At 44.0% G+C, this 24,333-nt stretch overlaps 1 protein-coding gene across 1 annotated transcript in view; it reads right to left on the reverse strand.

Moving 5' to 3' along the window:
* LOC138769640 (complement C3-like) overlaps positions 1-24,333 on the reverse strand; it is a 71,088-nt gene that overhangs the window by 13,027 nt on the left and 33,728 nt on the right. Inside the window, exons 17-27 of the mRNA XM_069948242.1 lie at positions 23,914-23,999; positions 16,739-16,878; positions 16,445-16,651; positions 15,504-15,564; positions 12,918-13,004; positions 12,587-12,784; positions 9,477-9,552; positions 7,979-8,138; positions 7,399-7,500; positions 6,330-6,480; positions 5,497-5,660 (exon numbers count right to left, since the gene is read on the reverse strand). Coding sequence (XP_069804343.1) covers positions 5,497-5,660; positions 6,330-6,480; positions 7,399-7,500; positions 7,979-8,138; positions 9,477-9,552; positions 12,587-12,784; positions 12,918-13,004; positions 15,504-15,564; positions 16,445-16,651; positions 16,739-16,878; positions 23,914-23,999 — 1,432 coding nt within the window. The remainder of the gene's footprint in view (positions 1-5,496; positions 5,661-6,329; positions 6,481-7,398; positions 7,501-7,978; positions 8,139-9,476; positions 9,553-12,586; positions 12,785-12,917; positions 13,005-15,503; positions 15,565-16,444; positions 16,652-16,738; positions 16,879-23,913; positions 24,000-24,333) is intronic.

Consider the following 24,333-nt stretch of genomic DNA (forward strand, 5'->3'; position numbering starts at 1 on the left):
CCCATTCTTGCCACTGTCACCTCCCCGATGCTTTAGGGGGCCAGTTCTGCAAAAGTTCTGCATCCACCAGCTTGCAACCATCAACCGCTTTGACTGCAGTCCAACCTGCCCCGGTGTCTTACCAACGATGTCAGGCCGGCGCTCTCAGGCTGTCTTCCATTTTGTGAGCCTGAGTGAATGAAGCCACAGTGGGCAGGAGCTCCTCCGGACCATCAGGGAGGAGATATATGAATGGCTGAGCCAAGGTCAACTAACGGTGGGAAGTGTTGTAGCCCACGAAGGGAGGAACCTTTTCTCTGCAGTGCAGCAGGGAGTCATACACTTTGTAGGGCACATGTGATAAACCTCATAATGCACAGGTTTTATCGAACATGTCCTGCCAATTGTTGATCCATTTTGAGGACGTGACTCTGTGAGCAGGCATCAAGGACATCATCCCACTCGTCCGTTTTCTGGAAAGTGTGGTAACCAACATCATCAGCGAGGATTCCAAGACCACCACTCCAAGGCTGAACATCCTCCTCCATGAATAGTCTGTTTGCAATCATACTGGCCTGGGTGCAATCCGGTACTGCCTCCTCCTCCTCAAATAGTCTGTTCTCAATCATACTGGGCTGGGTGCAATCAAGTGGTGCCGCCTCCTCCAATAGTCTCTTTTCAACCAAACTGGGCTGTTTGCTTCTGCCTCCTCCTCCCCCTCCTCCACACTGGTTCAAATACAGTACTATTACTGCTGCTGGTTCCACTGTCAAATGTCTGTTTTCCACCCTACTGGGTCCAAGGAACTTTGTGTCCTATGTCCCGTGTAATCACTTACACCTTGGCTAACTTTTTTTTTCACTATTTTTGCACTTTGATTTTTTCCACTTTTTTCATTGTAATAGCAACTGCAACTAAACAAAACTATACCCTATCAGACTCCCACTATTGTAGCTGCAATTATTCAGCCGTTATTGCAATATTGGTTTTAGGTTCGGTTCGGGGCCGAATCCGAACCTTATGAAAGTTTGCCGGATCGAACCGAACCGCACTTTTCAAAAGTTCTCTCATCCCTATGCAGTACCTAACCTAATAAATGCAGTCCATATGTTGCTTGTGCTACTGTGAGCATTCTGCATGACCTAGCATTTCTACCATGGCCTGCAGCATCACCGGACTTGGGATCGGACTTGATGATTTGTGTGCCATAGTGCATTAAGTGTGGCGGGTTAGAGAGAATCCTAAAAAAGTCTGAAGCATGAGCTTTCCTCTGATCTCTTAAAATTCATGCAGACAATGTGTCACCACTAGAGAGTCCTCAATGTGGTCGATGACATGTATAAAGACTCAGATCTGTCCACATTGATCAGGGCCGGCGTCAGCACCTGGCATACTCGGGCAAGTGCCGGGGACCACGGCCGCCCAAGGGGCCCCCGACACTTGCCCAAGCAGTGAGACAGACGCCCGCCGCATCACCGACCCCCGGGGGAGCGGGTGCTGCCGACACCAAGTCCGGGGGAGGGCTGGAGGGGCTGGGGAAGGACCTGCCGTGTTTGCTGCACTGGGGAAGGGGGACGTCATAAGGGGGACGTCATAAGGGGGCGGGACTGAGAACGGGAGAGGCTGCATATGGATGAAGGACCTGTGGTGACGTCATAAGGGGGCGGGGCTGAGAACGGGAGAGGCTGTATATGGATGAAGGACCTGTGATCATTGTCATGTGACATGAGGAGGCGGGGCTCACTAATACCTTCCCTCTGATATGCTGTGAGTTTTAGTCCTCTTATATCTCCTTCTGTAATGGCCTCTGATCTCCCATAATAACAGGCTGTCCATGCTGGGAGTTGTAGTCTTTCTATATCTCCTTCTGTAATGTCCTCTGATCTCCCATAATAACAGGCTGTCCATGCTGGGAGTTGTAGTACTCCTCTTAAATCTCCTCCTGTAATGTCCTTTGATCTCCCATAATAACAGGCTGTCCATGCTGGGAGTTGTAATACTCCTCTTAAATCTCCTCCTGTAATGTCCTTTGATATCCCATAATAACAGGCTGGACACGCTGATAGTTGTAGTCCTATTATATCTCCTCCTGTAATGTCCTCTGATATCCCATAATAACAGGCTGGACACGCTGGGAGTTGTAGTCCTATTATATTTCCTCCTGTAATGTCCTTTGATATCCCATAATAACAGGCTGGACACGCTGATAGTTGTAGTCCTATTATATCTCCTCCTGTAATGTCCTCTGATATCCCATAATAACAGGCTGGACACGCTGGGAGTTGTAGTCCTATTATATTTCCTCCTGTAATGTCCTCTGATATCCCATAATAACAGGCTGGACATGCTGGGAGTTGTAGTCCTATTATATTTCCTCCTGTAATGTCCTCTGATATCCCATAATAACAGGCTGGACACGCTGGGAGTTGTAGTCCTATTATATTTCCTCCTGTAATGTCCTCTGATATCCCATAATAACAGGCTGGACATGCTGGGAGTTGTAGTCCTATTATATTTCCTCCTGTAATGTCCTCTGATATCCCATAATAACAGGCTGGACACGCTGTAGTCCTATTATATCTCCTCCTGTAATGTCCTCTGATATCCCATAATAATAGGCTGGACATGCTGGGAGTTGTAGTTCCCCCTGGTATACCTCATGTAATGTCTCTTATTGTAACTCCATTCTAGCCTGCTCTATGGTGAAGAAGCCAGAATACAGACTCCAGGGGGACGACTTCCTTCTAGCAACTTCATTCTAGTCCATTCTAGCATGGATCCGATCTCACCAACAGGCGCAGAGCGATGATGTCATCACGCCTGCTGGTGGATCCACAAGGCGCACACAAGGGAGAAGAGGACCCGTCCCCCGCCCGGATTAGTGAGTATGTTTTATTCTTTTATTTTCTTGTGCTAAGGGAGATCAGGGGGCATTTCTATGGGGCAGAGCAGGGGGCATTACTATGGGGACAGAGCAGGGGGCATTACTATGGCAACAGAGGGCATTAGTACTATATGGGGGCACAGCATGGGACCCACAAACCTCCTTACTTTACTGCACATGACACCAAACAGTGGAGTTACTACTGTATAGGAGTCTATGGGTGGGAAAAAGGGAAGGAAGTTGCTGGAAAAGTGCGGAGCCTAACATGTTTGTCTGACAGGTCCCGAAGAGATGAATTGTAGCTGGAAGAAATCATCATGGAGGTCTGGGCCAGATGGAGAGGAAACGGAGAGCGATCGCCTCAGATCAAAGAAGACGTCACCGGTGAGTTACTGGATTACGTTTTTTTTCGATATTTTGTCAAACTCTATTTGGTAGGTGTGTCCCGAGGTGTGCTATACAAAGGGGCCCGCTGAGGCTCTCTCGCCCAAGGGCCCACAAAAACCTGGAGCCGGCCCTGACATTGATAATCCTGCATTAATAATCCTAGAGGAAACCTATAGCAGTCTGGAAGCATTAGAGAAAAGTTCTGTGACCTATGGTGGACCTCTAGCTGGTCAAGTCAGATCATAAACTACCTGGCCTCGGTTACCTGGACACCGCTTGCGGGGCTGCCAATATCTTCAATATTCAAGAAACGTGGACTATAGTTACGTCAAAATAATAAAGCCTTTTCATCAGATGATCAATCAAGGACCTTGCTATCACATCTGATGTTCCTCCTATGCAACACAGCCTAAAGGAAGATATGTTTATTTTCCAAGTGTCAGCCTGTGATAAACTTTTACCCTAGAGAGGAGTTTTATCTGACGTTAACAGCATTTATGACCCTCATGGGTTAATACCCTATCGCTATTCAAGGGAAGACACAAATGAGACAGTTTACCGCTACCTGTCCAGAAATAACAGTAATGGGGAAAATGGGAAAGGTCTCTGGAAGTATAAGAGTTCCACATTGTTATGCTCCAAGTTCTCTTTCATCTGTTGTCAGAAAGGAAATCCACATCTTCTCCAATGCATCAATGGAAGCCATACTGTAGTTGCAGTGGTCTGATGATCTCAGGAACATGCACCAAGCTACTGCACATTGTAGAATTCAAACTAACCCCAAAACCTGCACATTCCATATCAAGACTTGAACTTTGAGTATCTGTGTTTGCTGTTGAAATTGAATATACACAATCAAACAACATTTTGTGTAGAATGCATCAGTTTCACTCTTCCCAACCATTGGCATTACATCTACCCTGTCTAAGGACCTGTACCCACTGTACACCTTATACATCACATATAGTTGTTTTCTCCAAAGTTCCTGTGCAAACGTCCTACATCAGTCAGCTTTTTCAAAAGTCACATCACCCAAATGTCATGGTTGGTATACAATAGCAAGTTATCATTGGTGCTCCTTGCCAGATTGCCTACCGAGTTAGTCTTATATGCAAGACTAGTGATGAGCTAACATCCTGACGTTCTGATCGTGAACCCGAACATAAAAAAAAAAAATGATCAAGATCGAACCGAAACATTCACAAACAAATAACGTACATACAATAGAAACATATGTTTCCGTCTACGCACATGCGTACAGATTATCAGGTGCAAAGAGTAAATTACACAGTTGCGTACACAGTTGCGTACAGATTGCATATGTTTCAGTCTAGAGTTATGCACATGCATACAGATTATCAGATGCAAAGAGTAAATTATGCAGTTGAGTACATTCGCAAGTTTGAATATGTTAAAAAACGATCGTTATTACCATTCCGATCACATTCTGAACAAATTGTTCGTCATTGGCGAACATGAACTATTAGCGTCATGTTCGCTCATCACTATATGACAGCATAGGGAGATCCCAGCTCCTGCAAAGAACCTTGTCATCTGTAGATTGTATGCTTTTATGTGAAAATTTAAATGTTTTAAATAAGATAATTCTCTTGATAGTGGTTCACAACCCTCTAGTAGATGTGGCCAGTGTACTTTTTTTTCTCTCCCATTGCAAATGACGTTAGAAGTCCTAAATTAATCCAAAATATGAGAGAAAGCAGAGAGGGCACTCACCCGTAGATGTGATCTTTTTTATTTTTTGCAAAACTGGTTAAAAGTTACAGGACATAGCTGGTCTTTTCCACGGTACGCCAAGCACTTAGTAAAAAATAGGTAACAGCTGGTTCGCGCTTGCGCGCTTTTTCAGACCTATGCGGGGTCTGAAGAAGCGCACAAGCGCGAACCAGCTGTTACCTACTTTCTACTAAGTGCTTGGCATACCGTGGAAAAGCCCAGCTATGTCCTGTAACTTTAAACCAGTTTTGCACAAAGTAAAGAAGATCACATCTACGGGTGAGGGCCCTCTTTGCTTTCTCTCATATTTTGGATTGTGATGTATGCGATCTGCATTAGAAGAAAGTGAGCACCAACCAGTGATCATAGACTGTGTATGTGCCAAATCGGCTGCATATGTAAAGCGTGTGGTTAAACTAGCTCTCCATAAGTAGTGGCGGTAGCTTTTGTCTACTACAGTATAAAGACCTGAATTAAACTTCTGAAATTTACTACTCCACACAATCCCATACCTGTGTTGATGTCGAAACTTCTCCATAGTATTTCTGTTCGGTTAGCCATCGTACCAGTGGTGCCACTTTCTCAAACTCCTTCATTGTCAAGAGGGTGAGGAGGGCATAGGAGGTAGCTTCAATGGATACAAAGCGGGAGCCTGGATCATCCCAGTGGGCGTTGTCTAGAAGGAAATGTGGGCAAAAAAGAGGACACAATCTTCTTTAGATCTTTTCTCTACAAGATGTCAGGACTACAAATATCTTCACGTTATATTCATGGTGAAGGCAGTGAGTGTTGGGTCGCTGACTTCACCTTACGAGAGGAACCTCAGTCAATCTTAGTGTCATGGCATTGGGGAAAGGTGAGTGTAAGTTCTATTCTTATCTGGGGTAAAATGAGACATTATTACCCAATAGGTAGCACAGTGGTTGGTACAGAAGACTTGTTATTTTGGTTACTTTGATCTAATAATCTGTAATATTTCTGTATAATATGTATAGAATGTACCTCTGACTTAGATGTAAAAAGCACATCTGAGGTCCTTTAACACGTGTCTATGACAAATCCCCACCACCACTACCACCACTTCCATGATTATTTTGCTGGGAAAGAGATGGGGTCCATTGGAGAGTCTCCTCTGTGTTTACCCACTTAGATGCCACAGTTACAATTGGCCATGGCATCCTAGAGGTTAAGAAGCCCAAATCCGCATCATCTCCAATCCTGGACACCAAATCAGGAGGTCAGCTGTATCGTAGGGTCATCATGGCACCATACATGCATATACAATGTCAGGAATGAGGAAACATGTATACTAAACTATAAAATAAAATAAGTTCTGGTACTCTACCTGTAGAAGCCGCCATTAGTTTCTTGATGTCCTTGAGCTTTCCAGCCTTGGCCAGTGCATAGGAGGTGATGGCTATGGAGTAAGGTTTCTGCAGGTCTTCATAATGATTATTTATATCCAGTGTGGCTCTTTCAATGCTGGCTTGAATAGACTACACAAAAGATATACAGATACATTAATCTCCAATTAGTCAAATAGTAGTTAGGCCCGTTTTGTGCCCCCATATAGATTAAAATTGTGAAAACTTCCCCTTGGGATTAAGTGAATTTTCGTAAGGTCTTTGGCTCATTGATGGTGGTAATAGAGGAGCATGCGGTACTGTCCTTACCATCAAACAGGTGATGCTTTGAGTCTTACGGAACATCAGACGGGTTGAGATTTGTTGGTGTTCATTGTATAATGGATAAAGCCATCTCTTACACATGGACCCTGGATAAATGTGACCAGAGGCTTCTCTGGCTTATTTTGCTCGAACTGTCTCTCTCTATGGCTATTCTCTTCAATGTGGAACAATGGGCTACCAGTAGGTGCACAGATAGGGCCGTTCCCACTGAGCAAAAACAGTCTGAATTTACAAGCCGAGTCTGCATTGCGGATTCCGCTTGAGATTCTTTTGCTTCAATGGGATTTCTTGTGCGCCTTTGCTTTCTGCTCAAAGGATGAACGTGTACTTTCTTTGAGTGGAGAGTAGAGGAGCATGAGAAATCCCATTGAAGCAATAGGACAGATAGAATCTCAAGCGAAATCCGCCATGCAGACTCGTAAATTCAGCCTCCTTTGCTCAGTAGGAATGGACCCATAGAAAGGATAAAGTCCTAATCTAGTTAGGACTATAGCTATTCAAAAAGAACACAACATCTGAATCAGGTCGAGGCCTGACTATATTACTGTAATATGACTATATGGTGTATAATACTGTAGTAGAAGACCATGGTATGATGGCTATAAACATTACTTACACAATCAAAATGTAATATCACCTCAGTAATAGATCACAGAAGGTGGGACTATAAAAGGATTAGAACAGGGGACTCTCTGACAACATGATAAAAAGAGAGGAAGAACTTACTCTGACTTGGTCGGCACAGGTTTCTTTACTTGTCAGCATGGAGATGAGGACGAAGGCTGTGAGAGTAGAATCTAGATCAGTAGAGCCTTTTGTTATACCGCCCTATAAAAAAAAAGAAAACAATACATTTAGATTCCATTTCAAAAAGCCATTCATAGTTACAATAGCTGAAAGCTGGCCACCTTTTTCCCGGCCTCCACAACTTTTGACAATGGGGGCGTGCATGTTTAGGATAGTCTATGATCCCTTCGGCACTCCCACGATGATGATGTCTAGTAGAATTAGCAAGTGGTGTGCTCATTCCAGTCTGACACAGTGCTCTCTGCTGCCCCCTCTGTCCATGTCAGGAACTGTCCAGAGCAGTAGCAAATCCCCATAGAAAACCTCTCCTGCTCTGGACAGTTTCTGACAGAGGTAGCATGAAAAAAATGGATAGTGAATTGTATTATAACAGCCGTTAGAAGCACATTGTCAACTTTGTCTATAGTGGTTGGTAACAATTTTATTGTCATTAGGCCTAAGAACCAAAAGAACTACGTTGCTATGTTCTGTAAAGTTGCTGTGAGGTTCGTGTACTTACCACCATCTCCTGTGAATAGACAGGTCTATCCTCTCTGAAAATCCCATCTGGTCCTTGCTTATTTAGAATGAGCCACTTTACAGCATCACATATAAATCTTTTCTCAACACTGACGAGACTCGAGGCCAAGGAAAATACTTTCACCACGTAAGCGGTGAGCCTGAGGAGAAAGGGTAGTGTAAGAGCTGAGAGAACCGGAAGGAGAGTAACAAAATATGAAAGGTGGAGCTTAAAAAGCATCGGGAGGATTTTCAACTAGTAGAAGATACACAGTGTGAGGAACAGGTATTGGGAATAAGACGCAAAGGAAATCGACAGAATTTTTGGTGGGAGGAGCAACAAGCTGTGAAAATGTTTGATTGAATCTACTGTTAAAGTTGGTCAAGCCAAAGAACAGCTGGATGACTGGAAGAGTTTTTTTTTTTGTTTGTTTTGTTTTTTTTGGGGGGGGGGCTTTACATATACTAAAGGAACAAAGAAGACGTGCTGCGATCTTTATGCTGAAGTTATATGGCTACAGTAGATGTGTGTGTATACAGTGATAGACCCAATGTGTTAACCGTTTACAAGCAGATGTGTCCACCTCTACAAAAAATCACCCCTTTACAAGCAGCTGTGCCCTACTCTAGTAGATTATCCCTTTATAAGTGGCTTTGTCCTCCTCTAGCAGATGAACCCTTCATTAGCAGATGTTTCTATCTCTAGTAAATGAACACATTTAAAACAGCTGTGTCCTCTTCTTACAGAGTATCCTTTTACAAACAATTGTATTGTCCTGTAATAATTGGCTGGCAAAACACACAAAGACATCTTATTATATGGCTGATAATATTCTTTATGGTGTTTGTGCTGTGCTGTGTTTCACTGATTCACTATCCAGGGAAGAAATAGTTCACCAGGTTTATGAAATGCTTTTGGTGAATGTATGGGAATAAGAATAACATAGGTCAATCAATTCTCCCATTGTACTCTTTGGACCAGTGACTCTATAAAATGTAAAACAAGCTAAAACTCCTAGCTAGATTTTAAAGACCAATGGATTGAGGCTCGTTGAGTGCAACAGTTGGGTCTTTTTTTGTATACACTGAAAAAAAATGGAAGTCAATGGAAAAATGCATCAAAACTAATGCACACAAATGCATCTGTTTTTCCATCCATTTTTTTTTTTTTTGCATAAAACGAATGAAAAAAAAAAAAAAGGATTGCATATACACAGTGTAAAGACTAACACAGCTTGACAGTCCACCCCCAGCATAGATTAAGTAGTAGCTTCTCAGATGCCCAAAACCACGGTTGCAAACTTAACACCCTCCAGTTGTTGCAAAACTACAATTCCCATCTTGCTTGGCCAACCACACCCAGAGCTTTAGCTGTCTAGGGATGGTGGGAATTGAAGTTTTGGACCCTGTGCAATTAGGTAGCCATTAAGTGGTGCTGGGGTCAATTGTAAAATAAAACAAGCTCCATAGTGTGAAACTATGGTACATATCTACATTACCATGTGCTGGATGGTGTATTAGGCCAGACACCATAAGAACCATCTGGCTTCTTGTACGACAATTGCTGCGCTAAACCTGTCAGAGAAGAACATGAGGGATATCAATCACACAATTATTCATTCTGTTCACGGGACATTCGGCAGCCAATATTGGGATCAAGTCGGATATGTTTCTCTCTCTCCTTGTTATACATTTTATGCCTTTTTTCAAGTCTAATATATATATATATATATATATATATATATATATATATATATATATGTCTCAACATACCCACATTACTGAGGAAGTCCAGCTGCATGGACGAAACGCGTGGGGGTTCTTTGGATAGCACCCCATTCTATCCCTGTTATATCTATAATATGGTGATATCCAGCCTTGGTCATTGCTTATTATATGTTTGAATAGTGATATTGTTGCAGTATTGCACTTTGAGCCTTATTTGTATTTTCTTGTATGAGCACTGTCACCGCTGTTACTATTTAAATTTTGCTTTGTACTTTGGCTATTAGGGCTCATTCACACTTCAAAAACCTGCCGGAATCCCCAGCTGCGGACTCTGCTCCGAATTCCGCCTGCCTAAGGCTATGTTCAAACAACTTAAAACTACGGCCGTAGTTCTCGCCGCAGAACAACGGCCGTAGTTTTGCGGAGTGGAACAATGCCTATTGATCAATGGGATTCCGTCTGGAGCGTACACACATCATATACGCTCCGGCCGGGATCCCATGCGGGGCCGCAAAAAACTGACAGTTTTCTGCGGCCAGAATTCAATGAATTCCGGCCGCAGAAAGACCTGTCAGTTCACACAGTGAAGCGAGCCGCTCCGGCCGCTCACTTCACTGTGTGCAGGGGGAAGCTCTGATGCGGGCGGGCGCCGTTCACAGAACGGCCGGTCTCATACGTTGCGTGAACATAGCCTAAATGTGTCAATGGTAAGTATAGCACAGTGGCTCTCCACTGAAAGAATTGACATTTAAATTCTTTGAGTGCACAGCCATGGAGAGCGGCGGCGCCCTATACTTAACATTGACATACTGAGGCAGAATTCCGAACGGAGACTGCGGCGGGGATTCCTAACTGCAAAAGAATCAGTATAAACCCCTCACATGCTGGTATAAGACCCCCAGGGTTAATGTACCACTTGGGATTCTCAGTGTCTAAAAAGTGCTGTTGTTGGCAACCTTTCTCACATTTGGTGAAAATTCCCTACTATCATTTTGGGATGAGGTGGAAGCTACCATCAATTCGGTCTACTCTCCTCCATAGTTACATAGTTAATACGGTTGAAAAAAGACACATGTCCATCAGGTTCAACCAAGGAGGGGATGGATACAGGGAAGGGGGATATACAAGGAGGGGATGGATACAGGGAAGGGGGAGGGGTGATAGGTTCTATACATATGCATTTAAATTATTTTGGTCTAAGAACTTGTCTAGCCCTGTTTTGAAGCCCTCTACTGTTTTTGCTGTGACCAGATCCTGTGGTAGACTGTTCCACAGATTCACAGTTCTCATGGTAAAGAAGGCTTGTCGCCTCCGGAGAATGAACCTTTTTTTCTCCAGGCGGAGGCAGCGCCCCCTTGTCTCTCCAGGCGGAGGCAGTGCCCCCTTGTCTCTCCAGGCGGAGGCAGCGCCCCCTTGTCCTTTGAGGGGGTTTTACCTGGAACATCTTTTCCCCTTATTTCTTGTAGGGGCCATTTATATATTTAAATAAGTTAATCATATCTCCCCTTAAACGTCTCTTCTCTAGACTAAACATATTTAATTCTTTGAATCTCTCCTCCGATCCCTCTTACACTCCTGATTGTAGCTCTCATTCTTCCATTGGACCAATTCAAGCCTAAAGTAAAATCGTTTGCTATACATACGCGGCGATGTGAGGATCGCATCCCCCTGTGTCCCATATAGCAATAAGGCCCCCTGTGCCCCCATACAGTAATGCTGCCTGCTGTGCCCCATATAGTAATAATGCTTCCCCTGTGCCCCCATACAGTAATAGTGCCCCCTGTGCTCCATACAGTAATAATGCCCCCTGTGCCCCATATAGCAATAATGCCCCCTGTGCCCCATACAGTAATAATGCCCCCTGTGCCCCATATAGTTATAATGCCCCCCGTGTCTCCATACAGTAATGATGCCCCTGTGCTCCATACAGTAATGATGCTCCCCCTGTGCCCCCATACAGTAGTAGTGCCCCCTGTGCTCCATACAGTAATAATGCCCCCTGTGACCCATATAGCAATAATGCCCCTGTGTCTCCATACAGAAATTATGCCCCCTGTGCCCTATATAGTAATAATGCCCCCTGTGCCCCATACAGTAATAATGCTCCCTGTGCCCCATATAGTAATAATGCCCCCTGTGTCTCCATACAGTAGTAATGCCCCCTGTGCCCTACATACTAATAATGTCCTCTATGCTCTCCCATATACCAATAACTAACAGAGACAGGATGCCAAACTTTGGTACCCCTTTTGTGGCTGAGCACCTCCCCTCCTACGATTTCTCAGTGGCAGGAAAAACTCAACTAGATATGTAGGTTTGAAGAGTTAACTAGCTGGGTGGACAGAAGACAAGACAAATTCAAGAAAATACGGGGTCCCCAGTTGCCCGTAATTTGCCGCTGCTTCTGCCCTAGCTGCTAACCTTGACCCACCATAAGCTCATGCCTATCTAGTTGTGATCTGCCCCAGCCAACCTCACATCTTTGGAGGGTATAGTTATAACATATCGTTATGTATACATTTTCACTTATGTTTGACTGTCCTGTTTAGTTGGTTCTGCTGACTATAGCTATCACATAAGTAATATATGTGGACACATGCAATGTTGTCTCAATTTATGGACATGCCTCATCACATCTGAAGCCTGGACCTATGTTCCGCTTTATAGACTTCCATGGGACTGTGGTGGCCTTCCAACTACACATTCTTCTGCAAGTTTTCCATTTAAAGACATGGATACAGAACTGTACCAGCATGCTCTCCTCTCCTTTCCTCTTCATTCCCTCAGTTTTTCCCCATGTTCTTGCCCGGAAGGTGGCTAATGGGGCAACCAAACATTTTCCATAGCCCTATTCTTTCAGAAGTAATGGAGATGATCTTACCATTTCTTATATACTGAATGGCCTCCTCCCTGGGCTTTAGTCCTTCCCACTGGTTGCTAACATCCAAGTAATGTGTGGCCATCAGAAGACCCGTCATGGTTATCATATTTTCTTCTCCTGATCCCTTAGGATGATAGAAAAGGTGTTTCAGATTGACTCCATCAATGGATTTCTCCACCATTTCACTTATTAGGCTTCCTGAGTGTAATAGAGATAAGATACAGGCACAAGATTAGGGAATGAACAGAACTAATGTCAGAGATTGGCCATCATTTTGTCTATGAGTTAGCTATATAGTATATATCAGGAAAGTTGGCGAACCAGCACTTACCTTGGATGGTAACAATGGTGGTAACCTCTGTCCTCGGGACTATATTTTTGGGATATACTACTGAGATCAGTTCTTCTTGGACTCCACCTACATAATGATCAGTCATTAGAACAGATTCAACGTTATTTAGCCAAAATAAGAAAACCTAAAAATTAACAAATGTTACCGCCATTAGACATCAACATTTTCAAAAATATTTCTACCCCCAAAATTAGCTTGTTCATGAGTATAAGTATAAGGTAACCCTCATAGCCTTATACTATATACACAGGGCTGACTAGGGCAAGTGCCGGGGCCCACAGCGCCCCTAGCGGCCAGGCAGGGGTATTGCTCGTCTGCTGGCTAATATAGATAGAGCGACCAGAGGGAGGGCTGCAGGGACTAAAGAGGACCTGTGTAGTTAGTCACACTCTCCTGTGGTGACTGTAGGTACTTGTGAGAGAGGAAGGGGCAGGGGAGCGGGCAGAGGAAGGGGCAGGGGAGCGGGCAGAGAAAGGGGCAGGGGAGCGGGCAGAGGAGGGGGCAGGGGAGCGGGCAGAGGAGGGGGCAGGGGAGCTGACATGCTTCACATCCACCAGCTGCAGGTCAGTGTGTCCATGGTACCCAGGACACCTCACATAAGCAATTTTTTTATACACTGAAGTTTTGGCCCGATTTTGGTAGAAATACACAGCAATGCCACTGCATGTTTGCATAGGTCCTTACTACACTGTATAAGGAAGGTGCAGGACTTTTTGTGACATCACAGTCACATGATCAAGGTCCTCCACCATTCAAGCACTGGGGAGCACCAGGGCTGAAACATATAGTGGTGTGTATAATACTGTGTAGTGTATGCTATATGTACTGTAGTGTATATAGTATAATGTATACTCTTCTGTATAGAGTGCATGCAATGTATGCATTGTCTGTGTATTGTGGGTGTATGCTGTATGTATAGTGTATGTAATGTGGGGTGTATACAGTGTATATAGTGTATGTATTGTGGGGTGTATAGTGTATGTATAGTGTATATATTGTGGGGTGTATAGTGTATGTATAGTGTATATATTGTGGGGTGTATACTGTATGTATAGTGTATATATTGTGGGGTGTATACTGTATGTATAGTGTATATATTGTGGGGTGTATAGTGTATGTATAGTGTATGTATTGTGGGGTGTATAGTGTATGTATAGTGTATATATTGTGGGGTGTATAGTGTATGTATAGTGTATATATTGTGGGGTGTATACTGTATATAGAGTGTATGTATTGTGGGGTGTATACTGTATGTATAGTGTATGTATTGTGGGGTGTATACAGTATATATAGTGTATGCATTGTGGTGTGTACACAGTATATATAGTGTATGTATTGTGGGGTGTATACAGTATATATAGTGTATGCATTGTGGGGGTGTATACCATATGTATAATGTATTGTGGGCTGTATAGTGTTTGTATTGTGGGGTGTATATTATTTGTATGATAGTGTATTTATTGTGGGGTGTATACCATATGTATAGTGTATGTATTGTGGGGTGTATATTATATGTATAGTGTGTGTAATGTGGGCTGTACATATACTTCATGCAATGTGTGCTGTATGTATTGTAGGATGTACATATAGTGTATGGTGTAGATATTATATAGTGTATGTTGTAGATATTATATAGTGTATGTTGTAGATATTATATAGTGTATGTTGTAGATTATATATAGTGTATGTTGTAGATATTATATAGTGTATGTTGTAGATATTATATATAGTGTATGTTGTAGATATTATATAGTGTATGTTGTAGATTATATATAGTGTATGTTGTAGATATTATATAGTGTATGTTGTAGATTATATATAGTGTATGTTGTAGATATTATATAGTGTATGTTGTAGATTATATATAGTGTATGTTGTAGATATTATATAGTGTATGTTGTAGATTATATATAGTGTATGTTGTAGATATTATATAGTGTATGTTGTAGATATTATATAGTGTATGTTGTAGATTATATATAGTGTATGTTGTAGACATATTGTGGGGTTGATGTGCTGGCACCCCACACAACCTACATTGCACAGGGAACGGGAGAGCGGTGTAGTCACTGCTTCTCCCAGACAGTCAGTCCCACTCCCAGAAATCTGCCTTCAGCCTCTGGGGTGAGTGACACTGCGGAGTGGGGAGGCAGGGAACCATCAGTATGGGAGCCTGACAAACTTTCTGTCTATAGCAGTACCAAAATAAGGGGGGAGCAAGGGGGCAGCCATTCCCAGGCCCACACAGGCAGGTTGCCCACTGAACACTGCACTCGTAAATGCTGTCTGCAAAATAAATATGCATTGGCTGTAGTGGACCCCTTGCCGGTGTCAGCCTTTTACTGTATGTGCTCCTGAGGAACACATATAGTTAAATGCGGTGTTATGATTTAAAGGACAAAAAGTCATTGGCTTTCTGTTCTGCCAATCAAGAAAGGAAAGAGCTGATAAGATGCCGGAAGATTTCAGTGCTGTGGCCACATGATTTGCTCCACAAAGGGGCCCGCTGAGGCTAATTCGCCCAAGGGCCCACGAAAACCTGGAGCCGGCCCTGTATATACAGACCTTTCCCTTCTGGGTCCAAAACAACCGATTTCAGAGTCTGCGTCACTTGTCTTCCTTCTGGCTGAAGATAAAAAAATTAAATAAAAAGATTGAAAGGAGGAACAAGGGGGAGTTAGGCTGGGTTCAAAATATGTTTTTGCAACCTGTTTTTTTTTTCCATCCGTTTTTTCATTTTGATTCATTTTTCCCTTGACTTCCAATGTAAAGACAAAAACACGGATCAAAACGCATCTGTTTTTTTTTTTTTTTTTTAAATGTAGACAAAAATGTGGTCAGCTACGTTTTAGTGTACGATACAAGTAAGGATGCGCTTTGATCTTTTTATTTTATACTGGAAAATTGGATTAAAAACGGACACACACAAATTTATCCGTTTTTCCATCCGTTTTTTTTTTCATCCATTTTTGCAAATAAAAAGGGATTGCAAAAACGTAGTGTTAACTCAGCCTTATTGAAATATTGGAAATATTGGAGAAATTCTGAGGAAAATACACTAAGGGGGACGTGTATCAACGGATTTTCGGCGGAAAGTGCCGATTTACGCATTATTTTATGCGCAAATGGCCGATTTGCGAATAAAATATTCATCCTTTCCGCCAAAAGATAAGCCGAAAACCTACTCCAGTCCTCAGCTGGCGTAGATTTTCGGCTGTGCGCACCGGAGCGCACGGGATTTATGTAGAGGCAGTCCGCCTCTACATAAATCTCCGTTGCACCGACGCTGCGGGGGCATTTTTAAGTCCGGCGCAGAAAACGCCGGACTTAATAAATGTCCCCCTAAGTGTGTCATATACAACAGAGGATTCCAGAACTTTTATTATTTACGTAGTTGAAACCTTTGTATTCCACCATCTGGAGGTATATGGGAGTATAGTAGTCGCAAGGATCTGGGGTATGCACCTGCATGGAGAGATATTATTGCATCTTTATTTAGAACTTACCACAACCTTCAGCTTTTTCTTCACACCATCAGATACATACGCCCCAGTTGCCTTCACTTCAATCTCATGATCTCCCAAGGATAATGGAACAATGATGAATGGAACAACCACCGATGAGGCAGCTTGGATGATCACTACTTGACGATACTTCTTCTTGGCAGTAGAGAGACTGCACAATTCTTCATTATAGGTCCAGTCAACACGCACCTAAATCCAAGACAATATGGCGGCCATTTAAAGATTTATGGGAACTAAAAGTCTTGAATCCATAAATTAATAATCTGCTTTACTTGCCTTAAGTTCCTTGTAGCCGTAGTTGTAGAGAATGGCCCGTATCTCCACCTGCTCATGTCTCACCACAGAATATGGAAGCTTCAGATCAATGAAGAAATTCGTCATCACCTGAATATTATAAGGTTCAGACACACAGATACCTGTCAGGGGAATATAGAAGAGAAGGTCAAATCTTATCTAAATGATTAAAGAGATAGAAACATAGAAGATTGTCGGCAGAAAAAGACCACTTGGTCCATCTAGTCTTCCCTTTTAGTAAGAGGCAGATTTACCTGGCATTACTTACATTGGTCTTTTAGCAAATCTGCCCAGGAATAATGTGCTATAAATCTGATGTAACCTACAATGTACGCTAGTTATCTAACGCGAACAGTAGTAAATAATATGGACAGATAACTAACTCATCTGGCTGGCTAATAAACTATATAAAAAAGTCATTATGAAAGAGTCCCTGTCATTAAAAATAACTTTTGTGTCATCAGATTCGACAAAAGTTATTAATCTCACCAGGTCTATAGCTGGGAAGAGAGATAAAGCCGGGAAGAACGATTCAATCCTCAGCCGCTCGCTAATTCCGCCAAGGTAGACTCATAGACTTATATTGTCAATCAAGGACTGGATCACATTGCTGTCGTACTCTCTGCCCAACTGTATCTCCTGATCAATAATCTTTTGGCGTACCTGATGTCCGGAAGTTATTTTTAATGACAGTAACACTTTCACATTTTTTATTGTAAAAATAAAAAATAAAAAATGATAACTCATCCACTGAAGTAAAGTGCACCAGTCACTAACACCCAGGCCCCTAAATGTTCCACAGTCTCATTCCTGCCAACCTGGGAACTGATGGTATTCCTGCAACTCCTGCACAAGAGCTGACATGTCCCAAACTTGCTGATAAACTGGCCGCTTAGCCAGTCAGTGACTGGGGCGGGGCGCCACTCCAGTCAGGGATTGGCTGAGCGCGCCAGCCCATCAGCCGGGACAGGCCGTTTTCCCCGAGTTGTGACCTCATCACAAATGGTAGGAAAATGCCTTCCATCTCCGGTCCTGAGGCTGGTCCTGCCAGACTACTGCTTTAACACTCAGCACTCAGGAACGTGGGGTTTTGTGGGCTCAGATGCAGTTTTGTGATGTAAGCCCATTCATACATATTGCCGAGTTCCTGCCACAACTCTTACACTGAATCTTGCCGTGGTGTTGGTGCTTAACCCTCTAGATGCCACAGTAAATAGTGAATACTACATTTATATAGTTGACTGGCAGCTAATGACCAAATCGCAGCCTCTGGACCTGCCATAGCTATGGGGTCTAGATGCCAGTTACACTCCTAGATGACGTCTGAGAAGTTTGGTTTCCAAAATGGTGTCCTTCCTGGGTGTTTCCACTGTATTCATACCACGGGACACTGCAAACACATGGTTCCCTAAATCCCTTCCAGCAAAAACGGCACTAAAATTAAACTTCTTTCCCAAATGGGGTCACTCCTGGGGACAGAAACATGGCATAGTGCCCAAAATGGTTCTAGTGCGATGCCCTGACCCCTGGGGGCCACTTCCGCAGTGCTGGTGATATGAGCGGGCAATGACCGGGGCAGCTGCAGGGGTTATACTTGTCACGGTATAGGCCTGAGGGCGGCACAGCTGTAGAGCCGGTCTGTGGGATCTGCGGGTGATGATGGGCATGCGATTCTTCGCTGCACCTAGTCAGGGCACCAGTTAGTGGACACCAATGCCAGGGTTCAGTAACAGCGGTTTTATTATAGATGAGGTAACTAGTAGCAACAGTTCTGTCCGGATGCAACCGGGTATATAGCAGGCTTTGACAAATAAAGCAGGAGTGGTGCTGCATAGGCTGTGAGAATACGTGCCGGATGATGGGAGTAGGAGTATGAGAGAAATAGCGTTGCTGGGTAGTTTACTGGAGAAGAATACTTGCTGTGAATCCTTGCAGCGATGAGGAGAGATAACGGAATGACACCCAGATGAGAGAGAAGACTCCGGACACTTGAGAAGGCAGATACAGCCGAAGACTTGAATACAGCAGAGCACCTGATCCACACTTCTAGTGGTGAAGTGGGACCTGCGACATGTCCAACTCCTCTGAGGTAAGAGAGAGACGACACACACCCTCCTTGCTTGGAAGCAGGGGAAAGACCAACCTGTTAGGAGGAAGTAGGAGGTCACATGGCTGTTCCTGGCCAGAGCCAGTCGGCCATTGGAGCAACCATGGCCACAGGGCACCGGCACGGTCACGTGATCAACAGCCCCGCATACCACTATACAATGTAATAATACACAGGAACACATAAGAACATACATGAGAATGCACATAACCAGAGAATACTAGGGGAAAACCAGCAGCAGTTGCAGTGCAAACACCAACCAGAACAGGCATTGACACAGCAATAGAAATGGCCATAATAGGAGTAGTAGTCTGCATATTCTGGGACACTGCATACCTCCCTAGCAAATTTGAGCCGACCTCGGCGAATCTAGAAGGCAGCAAACATGAATAGACTGGACAATCAAACAACAGGAATGAATGATGAGAGTGAGTGTGATGAGGTGTGTGTTTCCCACGCCCAAGGCACAGGTGAAAAGAGAGAGAGAATGAGAAACCCTAGTGGCAGGACTTCACCTAGGGGTGCCTAACGTACTCTGGCGACCAGGTAGCTAGTGTATGAACCATCTGACGTTTAAGCCAGGACAACTTAACTGCTGGCGGGTGACCCTCCATATTCCAGCCAGTTAGACAGTAGGTTTTCTGTTAAATGTGTTACCCTACTGGAGGAGAACGTGAAGACCTGTGTACTACCTAGGCGTGTCTGAATAGTGTCTTGGATACCTGGAAGAGAAAAGAACAAAATAATAAAAGCAAACATACATGGGGAGCTCCCTTTCATACCACTCAATCATACAACACAATTATCCAATAGGCCAAACACACAAAAAGATATCCAAGGTGCAATATGTATGAACCAGTGTGAATGTTAGGTATGACTATGTGTGATAACTACTATGTTGGGACAAGACAGAGGCGAACAAATACTGGAAAAAAAGGAAGGGAAACACAACAGACAACAAATACTGCGAGGTCTTGAGGAGAACTGGCTCACATGAATCTGAATGAAACTTGAGAGAAATCTGAATGAAAATCTGAGAAAAATCTGCATACAAACTGGCTTAACTAAATCTTTCCAGCTATAGATATGATAATAATACACAATACTGAGACTGGATGAGAGAATACACTCCTACATAAACTGGACTTTCTCTGAGGTATATGTAAACTGACTTCTCTTACTCAGAGGAGGAGCTATCTGTCTTAGACACTGGAAAATATACTGTTTTACAAAAGAGGCACTCTACTCTGAGGCTATCTATGTAACCTTGTGCTTACTCAGAGGAGGAAATATAAGAGACTTTGATAATACTGAAATACAATAGCAGAAATAGGTGCAATACTTGAATAAGTGCAATAATACCCTGTGTGGAACACACAATCACAGGAAAGTGCATTAGGAAGAAATGGATTAAGTGTCTCTGTTAGGTAGAGTCTCTTTTAGGCAATTAGAACATCGTCCATGTAAAAGGCTCTGGGACAGGCACTAGAGAACCTTTTGTTACTGTAAGTGTCCATCAGCTCATGGCTGGTTAGTACAGGGAACTTGGTCAGGAGGACCAGGCACGAACCTTAAACGTTGCATTGCAAGAACTTTTCAAACCTGAAACAAAACAGTCATAAGAACAGTTACAGTGAGAACAGTTAGGACGGCCATGTCAGCCTAGCTTCCCAGAGGAAGCTTACTCTTGCCCAGGGTGTGGAGGATCAGTTGGCTGCCAGATAGCAACCGAGGCTTCCCTATTAGCGGCCATGACCTCTGCCCGATGATGCTCCCAGAGGGCTTGGAGTTGGCAACGCCAGGTATACAGAATGGCAGCCTTTTGGACCTCCTCTGGATCCGGGGTGCCCTCCGGGGACACTGGAGCAGTGTCCATCTCGTTTGGGGAGTCCTCCTCGACCTGGGTGAGCTGCGAGTCCGGAGGCTCTTCCTTGTAGCCGGAGAGACGGGAGAGGCCGATGAGGAACTGTGCCCCTGTGGCAGCTGCGGGCACAGGAATAGTACCAGCAGGGCTGGAGTGACCGAGTCCTGGAGGAATGCTGGTCTCAGGTATGGTCCCCTCAGTCTGATCAACAGAGGCCGGGATGAAGGCCCGGCGAAGACTTCCGTCGTCCGACGGGGCAGCACCCCAGCTGGTGTCGCTGTAGGATGGGAGCGGTGCTAGCAGGCAGGCAGGATTGCTTTCCGGCAGCTCCGGCATCACTGGTGCTGCGACCGCAGGCAAACGTTTCTCGGGGGCCGCCATCTTATCACGCTCCAGCGTGTCTTTGAGGAGGAAGGCGGAGGAGCGAGTGGGCAGAAAGCTCGACTCCCCAATCTGCCCAGCAACTGTGACATCAGCGGCCTGAGATAGCCAATCAAGGGAGGCAGCAGCAAAGTCTATGGCGCCGGGCGATTCCCGCGCTTTGGCGGCATGGCGGTTAACCCCCTCTTCTCCGGGGTATGGCGCAGCCAGAAATTGTAGAAGACAGCGGCCATCTTGGGTACTGTTTAAGGCCCGAAACACCTCCATCAACCCCATAGCAATCGGCAAAGTCTCTGGGGGGTTTCAGTACAGTTCTAAGGGCACTGACAGTTGGCACAACACAGTCTGTATCCTGTTCGTGACGCCAAAAATGCAATGCCCTGGCCCCTGGGGGCCACTTCCGCAGTGCTGGTGTTATGAGCGGGCAATAACCGGGGCAGCTGCAGGGTGTATACTTGTCACGGTATAGGCCTGAGGCGGCACAGCTGTAGGGCCGGTCTGTGGGATCTGCGGGTGATGATGGGCATGCGATTCCTCGCTGCACTTAGTCAGGGCACCAGTTAGTGGACACCAATGCCAGGGTTCAGTAACAGCGGTTTTATTATAGATGAGGTAACTAGTAGCAACAGTTCTGTTCGGATGCAACCGGGTATATAGCAGGCTTTGACAAATAAAGCAGGAGTGGTGCTGCATAGGCTGTGAGAATACGTGCCGGATGATGGGAGTAGGAGTATGAGAGAAATAGCGTTGCTGGGTAGTTTACTGGAGAAGAATACTTGCTGTGAATCCTTGTAGCGATGATGAGAGATAACGGAATGACACCCAGATGAGAGAGAAGACTCCGGACACTTGAGCAGGCAGATACAGACGAAGACTTGAATACAGCAAAGCACTCGATCCACACTTCTAGTGGTGAAGTGGAAGCTGCAAAGAGTCCAACTCCTCTGAGGTAGGAGAGGGACAACACACACCCTCCTTGCTTGGAAGCAGGGGGAAGACTAACTTGTTAGGAGGAAGTAGGAGGTCACATGGCTGTTCCTGGCCAGAGCCAGTCGGCCATTGGAGGAACCAAGGCCACAGGGCACCGGCACGGTCACGTGATCAACAGCCCCGCATACCACTCTACACTGTAATAATACACAGGAACACATAAGTACATAATGAGAATACACATCACCAGAGAACACCAGGGGAAAACCAGCAGCAGTTGCAGTGCAAACACCCACCAGAACAGGCATGGACACAGCAATAGAAATGGCCATAATAGGAGTAGTAGTCTGCATGTTCTGGGACACTGCACTAGCAAAATATGATTCTAGCCAAATCTGCAAAACGGCTCTTCTTCTCTATATACAGAGCATACAGGCTGTATACAGAGTACTGCCATACTCAGGAGAATAAATCAGACATCGACCCGGACCAGGCAGATAAAAGAGGGAGATTGTGGGAGAGGGAGATTGTGATCCCACTGTATAGAGCTCTAGTGACATCACATCTGGAATACTGTGTCCATTTCTGCTATAATGCACCTACACCTACACTCAGCTATACACACTGCTGCTATAATGTGCCTGCACTTACACTCAGCTATACACACTGCTGTTATAATGTGCCTGACCTTTCAGTCAGCCATTAGCACTGCTGTATAGAGAAGTTTCAGTCACTCTCCTCCTGCACAGCTCTGTGATTCTCACTTCCTGATTGGTCCGTGCTGACCCCCCCCCCCCTTACCCATTACTGTCATGTGACCACACAGACCTCTGACAGCAGCCCTGCTTCTCTATTATAGCCTGTTGTACTATGCTACTGCATTATGGGGTTCTGCATCTCCATCCTGTATCTACAAACTGCTGCTGTGTTATCAGGGTTATACAGTTACTATACATTATACACCACATGCTGATTGCTATACTGTACAGTAACTTATATATCACATATCCAGCTGCTGTGTTATCAGGGTTATACAGTTACTATACATTATACTCCACATGCTGATTGCTATACTGTACAGTAACTTATATATCACATATCCAGCTGCTGTATTATCAGGGTTATACAGTTACTATACATTATACACCACATGCTGATTGCTATACTGTACAGTAACTTATACAGTACATATCCAGCTTCTGTGTTATCAGGGTTATACAGTTACTATACATTAAACACCGCATGCTGCTATACTGTACAGTAACTTATATATCACATATCCAGCTGCTGTGTTATCAGGGTTATACAGTTACTATATATTATATACCACATGCTGCTATACTGTACAGTAACTTATATATCACATATCCAGCTGCTGTGTTATCAGGGTTATGCAGTTACTATACATTATACACCACATGCTGATTGCTATACTGCACAGTAACTTATATATCACATATCCAGCTGTTTCCCTTTGTTTGCTTCATCTGCTCTACATGTTATTCAGAATTTAAAAAAATCATTATTTTAAGGGTGTGGAACCAACTTTCTGCATATCAGTGTTTTCTTATGGGAAAATTTGCTTTGGTTTAAGAGTGGATTTGGATTACAAGCGCGGTCCTGGAACGAATTATGCTCGTAATCCAAGGCACCACTGTACTTGGGAGAAAGTACTCATTCTCCTGTGTTTCTTGTGAAAATTTTGACAAAGTTGAGTTAAAAAAAAAAAAAAAACGTGGCCCAAAGGATAAAAACTTTCCTCAAACACCTGAGGACCCAGAAGAGTTAGATAAATGACACATTCACCTGTTACATCTCCATGAACAACGGACCTGATACATGGACTCTTTAAGGGAAAAAGAAGAAGCAGCTTACCTTTACTTTCCGATAGACTCACAGCCAAAACCTCCCATGTGGTGATTGAGTCTTTTAAGGAGACAGAAAGAATCTTTGTGGAAATTCTGTAAAAAAAAAAAAGCAATGGAGATTAATAGAGTAAACTCCAAAATGTCTGACAATATGGTACAAGGGGATCATTGATTCTGATCGTAATGACTGATTTCTACTGATTCTGAGCAATTCTGAGAATTTTTATCTCCTACTCATCCTGAAGGACCAGACACATTGTAAGCAGTGTTATGCTTCATAAAACAAACCAGAGTCAAAAAACAGAGGACTAAAATACAGACCAAATCAGAAGGCAAAAACATAGTCAGTAGAGATGAGCGAGTAGTGAAATATTCGACTTTTGAGAATTTGAATTGAATAGGCACCGAGATTTGACTATTTGAACGA

The sequence above is a fragment of the Dendropsophus ebraccatus genome, chromosome 1 (genome assembly GCF_027789765.1).
Source record: "Dendropsophus ebraccatus isolate aDenEbr1 chromosome 1, aDenEbr1.pat, whole genome shotgun sequence".
Lineage (NCBI taxonomy): Eukaryota > Metazoa > Chordata > Amphibia > Anura > Hylidae > Dendropsophus > Dendropsophus ebraccatus.